Source organism: Dendronephthya gigantea, unplaced genomic scaffold (genome assembly GCF_004324835.1).
Source record: "Dendronephthya gigantea isolate DGI-Jeju-01 unplaced genomic scaffold, DenGig_1.0 000097F, whole genome shotgun sequence".
NCBI classification, from domain to species: domain Eukaryota; kingdom Metazoa; phylum Cnidaria; class Anthozoa; order Malacalcyonacea; family Nephtheidae; genus Dendronephthya; species Dendronephthya gigantea.
The window spans coordinates 507,923-515,310 of NW_021163107.1; the positions used below are offsets into that span (position 1 = coordinate 507,923).

The 7,388-nt window shown below is 35.1% G+C and overlaps 1 protein-coding gene across 2 annotated transcripts; it reads right to left on the reverse strand.

Moving 5' to 3' along the window:
- Positions 1 to 461: 461 nt before the first annotated feature.
- On the reverse strand, positions 462 to 7,225 carry LOC114534123 (cyclic AMP-responsive element-binding protein 3-like protein 2). Of its 2 annotated transcripts, none has more exons than XM_028555670.1 (8): positions 6,215 to 7,225; positions 5,385 to 5,441; positions 4,499 to 4,540; positions 3,482 to 3,529; positions 3,040 to 3,098; positions 2,386 to 2,454; positions 1,278 to 1,376; positions 462 to 836 (listed from the first exon to the last, which is right to left on the reverse strand). In XM_028555670.1, exons 2-8 carry the CDS (start codon positions 5,439 to 5,441, stop codon positions 650 to 652), a joined length of 561 nt encoding a protein of 186 aa, XP_028411471.1. In that variant the 5' UTR covers positions 6,215 to 7,225; the 3' UTR covers positions 462 to 649. The 2 variants fall into 2 exon arrangements, with proteins under 2 accessions (XP_028411471.1, XP_028411470.1); XM_028555669.1 differs by having other exon boundaries at positions 4,499 to 4,597.
- Between the last annotated feature and the right edge of the window lie 163 nt (positions 7,226 to 7,388).

Below are 7,388 nucleotides of genomic sequence, written 5' to 3' on the forward strand. Positions count from 1 at the left end.
TCACGTGTGCGAATAGTTTTCTGGCTGAGGTAACTGCCTCGAAAGGTCGTTAGCTCAGCTGATAGCTCTCGTGTGCGGTGGGTTTAACGCATTTTCCTGATATTAAACGTGTTTGATATTTTCTGCCACGAGTATAAAATTTCCTAGTGTGCATGTGGTCAACGAACGACAAGTTGTTCTGAAAACAAGTAAAGCACGCACGCGTGTTATACCTTGAGAATTTACACTAAAATCCATCTGCCAAATTTGACAACTGCATGTGGCGGTATATTTTAAACAAAGTTACAGGCGTTTTTGCGCATGGTATTGCCGGGTATTGCGGGGTAAAATGGCCAGGTTTCAGAGAGGATTCTGTTGAGAACATGAGGTCACTTGGACACTGGGACTCACTGAGGGGAGGGGTGGGGTGAAAACACCATTCGGAAACGTTTGGATTTCATTTTAGTTTATTTAGAGTTTGATTTTTTAAAAAATATTGGTGTTAATGCTTGTTTTAAGTTTCTATTAGTTAATGTTAATATTTTATCTGCCAAAAATTTTAGGAGGGCTCAGCCTTCCCAAATCTACATTAAATTTTACATTAAAGGAAGCTCAGCTCCCCAGAGCCCTCTTCTACAACCCAACTAGTGTGATATCAAATCTATCATGTCTAAGCTTTATCTCGCAGACTGCGAGCATGAAAAATGCTACTGAACTCAGTATACTCGTTCCGGATACTGCTAGGCCTTTTTGGACGATTTTCTACGAAGTCTGATTGAACAATTATTTGTCCATTTTTTCCTGTCTCTATTTTGAAATCTTCCAATGTGCTATCCACTGATTCCTTTTGAAGATAACTAAAATATATATTATTACTTCAATGTAATTCCAGGAACTCCTGTCATAGTTTTGGGCAAGCCCTAAAGATCACAACTTTGGGGAAATGTTGTGTTTTAGAACCCAGAATTTTCCCGTGCGGGATATATGCAAAGTATAATTTATTGGAATTGTCTTCAAATGTTCACATTTTGTATTGGTTTCAAGAATAAAATTAATTTTCATACATGCAACAAAGCCAGGAAACCCATGCTGGTGAATACCGGCTGTGACTAAAACTTTTGCACAATGCTGTATACACGTACAACTGACTTAGTTATAGTTGTCTTTTCTTTCAAAAGTGGGTACAGCCCGTGATGTATATTCCATCGTCAGAGTTTATATGTTTTGAAACGGTAAAACCTTTTTTGAATTATGTTTATATGATGCTTATTACTCAAAAACACTAATCGGTTACAAACCATTTTAGGCAAATTCCTGTTTGCGTTCCCTGATTTTGGTAGCTGACTATTTCGTCTTTACTTCTTGGTCCAGTCTTACTCAGTTGAAATGTTAATGACCTGGAAATGGAAGATTTAACTTCATGTCAAAATTTATTAGGTTCAGAGATAGTTGAAACTTTTAAACAAGGGTTGTTTATTTCATCATAAAGTGTGTATCAATCACGTTACATGTCGCAGCTCTCGGAAGCTTTTGTCCAATTGGATAATGCTTTTCTATGCCTTCTAAAGAACGAAGCTATGCTATTGGTTGAAACAGGAAAGCATTTTAAAGTTCAGCCAGTGAAAATCATTCTTGCGATGAGCTGCGACACTGCCCAAAAACACCGCAACAACTAAATATTCATAAATATTCGCTTTTTTCAATAACAAAAGATCGTAGCCGTAGGCCTCTGGCAACTATAAAGGTTGCGGGTTTTTATACACCCTGTACAATAACTGTTACTGGAAAAGCGATCGTCAAACTGTAATATTTATCTCTTAGAGTCTTAGTAAATACTGCATGCAATTTATCCGGATTTCAGCTGTAGAAATACAATAGACTTTGAACACGTATGTGATACTTCATCATGTGACCTGTGCCCAAAATAAAAATGTCTCATAATAAATTTGACCGTGCATGATGAATTTATTCAATTTATTCTTAATTTGAATTTATTTTTCAACGATCCAAACGAATTGTGTTTTTCCTTTTGAATATTTTTGAATACAACCAAACAAACCATTTTGAATACAAAATGTTCAAAGGATCTTAATTTCAAGTGGAATTATACACACTTCAAATTCAAGCCAGGAACAGTTGATGGAAAAATGAGTCAACTATCGATTCTCCGGCAGGAATCGAACCTACGATAGTTGACTCATTTTTTCACCAATTGTTCCTGGCTTGAATGTGAAGTGCATGTGTATAATTCCACTCGAAATTAAGACCCTTTGAACCTCTAGAATTTACTTGCATCGAGTGAAGTGCTAAAAATCATAATTCATTTTGAATGCATTATATGAAGATTGGACTTTAGATCGACAATAAATTTTAATTCGATACTAATATATGATTACGTATTTTTACCTCAATGATTGATTTTGCTTTTCTAATTTCGTCCTTAAACTTGAATTTTCTGAATCTAGCAAACGAACTCTGCAACACAAAATGCAATAGTTCATCTATTTATAAGGCAACATATTGAACATATCTGACGCTTTGTTCATCAGTTAATTTTTATAATATACGGTAAGAATATCAAAGAAAGTCTGTTAAATAGACCTTTTGAGCTTGCATGGCATGCAAATTAACCATTTCAGATGTTGTGGCCATGGAATAGCTAATAAAGCGTAACCATTTCAAACCATCAGGCCATGTGCGCCTAATTGACGCAATAGGCCTAGATGATGATGATTTCAGACCATGTGATTTGAAACGGTTTAATTTAATTTGCATACAAGCTGAAAAGGTCTATAAGATTGTCTATTATTGTCTATTAAGTATTATAAGATTGTTCATAAGATTTTCCGAAAACATCAATGATGAAAAATATACGTTTATTTAACATGTCAAAATACCCAGCAAATTCGCATAAAAGTCAAGCTAAATTTATGCTCTTGAGCCCGCGAACGCTAATTAGATAAAGGAAAGCTTTGAGACGAAGGAAAGAACGAAAATAATTAATTTCCGACAAGTAAATCCAGTTATTCTAATTATTGATATTCTCCGCTAAAAACTTGCCTTTTTTCTAAACTTTCTAAATGTTGTTTTTTTCTCTTTCTACTCTCTTGCGCCGATATCTTTCAAGAAAAAAAATAAAATGTGATTAAAGAAGTTATAAAATGTTAGAAAAAAGGTTAAGAATTATTTACAACTTGTGCATTATTGTCACGCTACAATTTTCTTTCGATATGTTTACGTATGAAAGTAAAGAAATGGTCTGGCTTAGATTGTACTCTGCGGATTAAGTCATAATGTTGGGACCAAGTCTATAATTTAACCACCTAAAATGTAGTCAAGGGCTTCATACAATTACCATTTTGTCATTCCTATTTCAATTAAGTTGAAGGGGGTATTTATGAAGTTTGAACAAGAAATACTTATGTTACAGACAACAGTCTAGATCTGTCGCCGACATAAAAAAAGCTCTGGTATTTTAGTTCTGCAATAAAAGAGTTCTTACTTTGTTTTTGAGCTTCCGCCGAACCTTTTTCAAAGCAAATTCTTCAGCCTATTAAAAATAAATCAACCGGAAATCTTTACTGCACGAAGAAGAGTGGTTCTTTTTAGTACACCTAAATAGACCTTTTTCATAATGTCGTTAAAACGCGGAAAGTACGATGTCACGAAGTTTGATTGGTAGTTTTGTGGAGCCAATCAAATTTCATGTAACACCATACTTTCCGCGTTAGACGTCATTATAAGAAAGATCTATTACAACGTACGATTGTCTGACTGTGTTTCCACCTGATTTTTGTGAATACCCAGAAAATTCTGTTTCCTGCTCTTTGTCATAACGTTTAACTCACAGAGTTTAGAGTTTGCAGATTACAGTGTAGATGAGTATACTGGATAGATAACATTTGTTACTTTCGCTTCAGACAAAGAAATCAACCGTCTATAGCAGTTTCGCTAATTCATTCAGTATATTGATTGTGGTGCCATAATCATATTGCTCTGAAAACAACAGCCTTCCAAACCTTAAAGGTGGGTACAGACCGTACTGCAAGCAAATGCTTTGTTAAATATGTTTACATTTTGAATAACTATATTTCTTAAAATATCACTATTTCAGTGACTATATTATTATGTAGCTCTAAATGATAAATCATGCACGAAACATGCTATTGAAATTTCAGCAATTGCATGTATATCAAGTTGCCTACACTTTGTTATGAGCAGAACTGATGCGCTGAAGCCACTATAAATACCATTGTTGATAAAGAACATACGATAGACGGAGTTAGGTTGGAAACTTTTCAATTTCCATGCAGCCCGGCGATTGCTTTAAATTGGGGGACACATTGTAAGACTGAGTGACCCTAATGTATGTATCCACTTAGTGTGTTTATACCTTAGTATTTATACCTTAGACAAAGGTGCCACAACATCTTAATGTATGTATCCACTTAGTGTGTTTATATCTTAGACAAAGGTGCCACAACATCCTAATGTATGTTTCCACTTAGTGTGTTTATACCTTAGACAAAGGGGCCACAACATCCACACCATCCACACCAGGCTGATCAGAAAAAAATGATTTAATGTTTAGTGTAGGAATCCCGCGTTTCTTGTGTACCTGAAATTATATTTTGAAAATGTAGCAGGGGGACAATTCAAAATGCGTACGATTGGAGTTGGTGGAGTTAGATCTTATAATAGCGTTAGCTGGTATACATTGTGAGTGTTGTCATGGAATAAAGCGGACTATTTAGATTGTAGATGATTAATATAACTATAATACAGCACAGGGAAGGGGATAAAGATGATTCATGAATTACTCTGCAGGAATTAAGACGCTTGCACCATTCATTATACGATGCAAAAATATAACGATTATGCAAAACTATGATGTGAAAAGAACTATTATTATATAATCATGCAAATTTTATGATAGAAATGATTTTGGTATTTTACCCAACATTTTTGACTATAGTTTGACTTTGCCTACGGACTTCTTGGACAGTTCAGTTACAGTCTGCATGTACAAAAGGTCTAAAAGTGTTTCATGGACACACTTTACAGATAGACTACGCAAGACCTGCAATTATCATGCAGAGTCACGAGCATGCAGGGCCGCCCAGAGAATTTTGGGGGCCCGAGGTAAAATTCTCCTTAAAGGTCCAAATTCCACAGCAAAAAAAAACTGTAGTACGTTTATGTAAATTTGTACTACAGTAATGCGATAATGTATGCCTTGAGCTTTCAAGAAGTGTAAGAAAGTTAAATTTTGGGGGGTAGAGCATTGTTGAAATTTTCATTGAAATTTTAGGGTGCAGAAATGCGATTTCCTTCGTTTTGGGAGTGAAATTTTTGCAATATCGATCTAATGAACCTTGGACTAAGTATGATATTGACAAGCATACCACTTTGTCATGTTCTATAGCATCTCTCGCGCTCTCCTTTTTTTCATAGAAATCCATCTGGAAGGCAAATATTCAGTCATAAAAATACATATTTAATCTTCAGCGTATAAAATTTAATGTTGGATTTTGAGTAAAGGCATTGTAATAGAGAGACGGGGTGATGGATACTTGTGCTTTATGAAATAAGATCAATAAGATTAAAGTTTCATAATTCATTGCGCCATAACTGATTCAATTGAAGCTTGGATTCTTCGCTTACATTAGTGGCACAACATGCTTTCAAGCAATACAGCAAAATTTATTGACATGGTCAACTTTATAAATGAAGTCAATGAAGAAATTTCTAGGGGATTTTTTATAAGATATATAGTTATAAACTTCGAGATGCATTTTAAATCGTCTGGAAGCGAATTAAAAAAACTTGTTCCACTAAATGATAACTTTGACTAAGCAGTTTCAGTTTTAACGATGGGGATCTCCAGGTCTGTCAGACATGATCTCGTGTCGAGAGGGAGAAATACTGTTAGCCCCTAACCTAACCATTTGGCAATATATCCATCAGTTACCAATACTGTATGTATATTGACTTATTGTACAACTAGAACTCGAGTTTAATCAGATTTAAAAGATATGAAACTGAGCTCACTAAATGATCATATTTTCAGGTATGATGACTCTACCTAGCTGTACTGTTAGTCTGTTATATGGTTATAAATTGCGACTGAAAATCTCTACATGTGTTATGTGGGCAATTCTTATCGAGTTGCATTGTTAATTAAGAAATATTCTTCAATTATTCAAAATCTCGTGATTGCGAAGCCTTTGAGTACCTGATAAATATGTCCTAACACATTGTGACAATCCAAAAGACAGAACAAAGAACTGAAGGAGTCACACAAGCGAAGTATAAGATCCAATTCACACTAACAGCGAGATCGAAGCAAGGTTTTATTAAAAAATTGTCAGAATGACAGCATTAACCAGAATCCCCTCAAGCAATATTTCCACGTATATTCCTGCTTTATTTACAACCTTCTGTTAGTAAAAGGTTATAGTTTTGCCAACAAACAGCAAAAGCCACCTGCTAAAGAAACGGCGGAATTAACTGGTTCTAAACACAATACCCGTTCAAGCGATGAATTTGCTGGCATGCATTCATTCATTCTGATACACGTGTGCACTTGGTTCTAAAGTTTGATGCCAAATTTTACATGAAAAGCTTTGTTCCTTTTTCAATACGTCACAGGAATGTGGATAAATTTGAATTTGTTTTTATTCCTTGATCTTTTGATTGCGTTGTAGCTTAGCTTGATGCTCATTAGAATTTTAAGCGACTCTAATGTACCGTATTTTGTTATTCGTGGATGTCATCGACATTCATCTAAGATAATGACCTTCGTTGACCTTCAGACAATGCCGTTAGTTTACAGGTATTACAGCCTCACACAATGACAATGTAAAATCTTTAATACTGATTTGCATGTATTTTACTCCGGTAATTTCAGACCTCTCTCAGACTCTCACAATGATGTTGAATGGGAAAGCCAGATGTTACACGAACTTTGATTGGCTTTGCAAAATTTAAGAACCAATCAAACTTTGTCTGACATCAGGTTTTCCGCAATGACGTCATCATGAGAAAGGTATATCATATATCTATGATCTACAAACCGGACGCTTTTTCAGCCCTAACATTCAGCCCAACACTGTTGGTACGTGCCCCAGGGTGTCTTTGAAAAATGGGCGCTGTTGAAATCACTTATTGTTGGAACTTTAAAAAATGATAACCACTGCTTATAACAGTAATTATAAAATACTCCTCACCGTACATGTACATTAATTATTACGCAATCTGTTTAGCTGAGCTAGCACCTTACACGCTGTATAGCAGTGAGGTATACGGTGGTTAGAAATCCATTCTGCTGGATTAAAATCGATTATTCTTTTGATATTCTTTATGAAACTACTTGAAATTTTGGAATTATGCCTAGTTATAGAACTATA

Bases quoted from the DNA above. Each gene is read 5' to 3' on its own strand.
- LOC114534123 (XM_028555669.1), bottom strand. From the start codon at position 5,441: ATGGATTTCTATGAAAAAAAGGAGAGCGCGAGAGATGCTATAGAACAT. The intron at 2,455-3,039 runs GCAAGTTTTTAG...TTTGTGTTGCAG, and splicing joins TTAGAAAGTTTAGAAAAAAG to AGTTCGTTTGCTAGATTCAG. The intron at 837-1,277 runs GTTTGTAACCGA...TATATATTTTAG, and splicing joins ACAGGAATTTGCCTAAAATG to TTATCTTCAAAAGGAATCAG.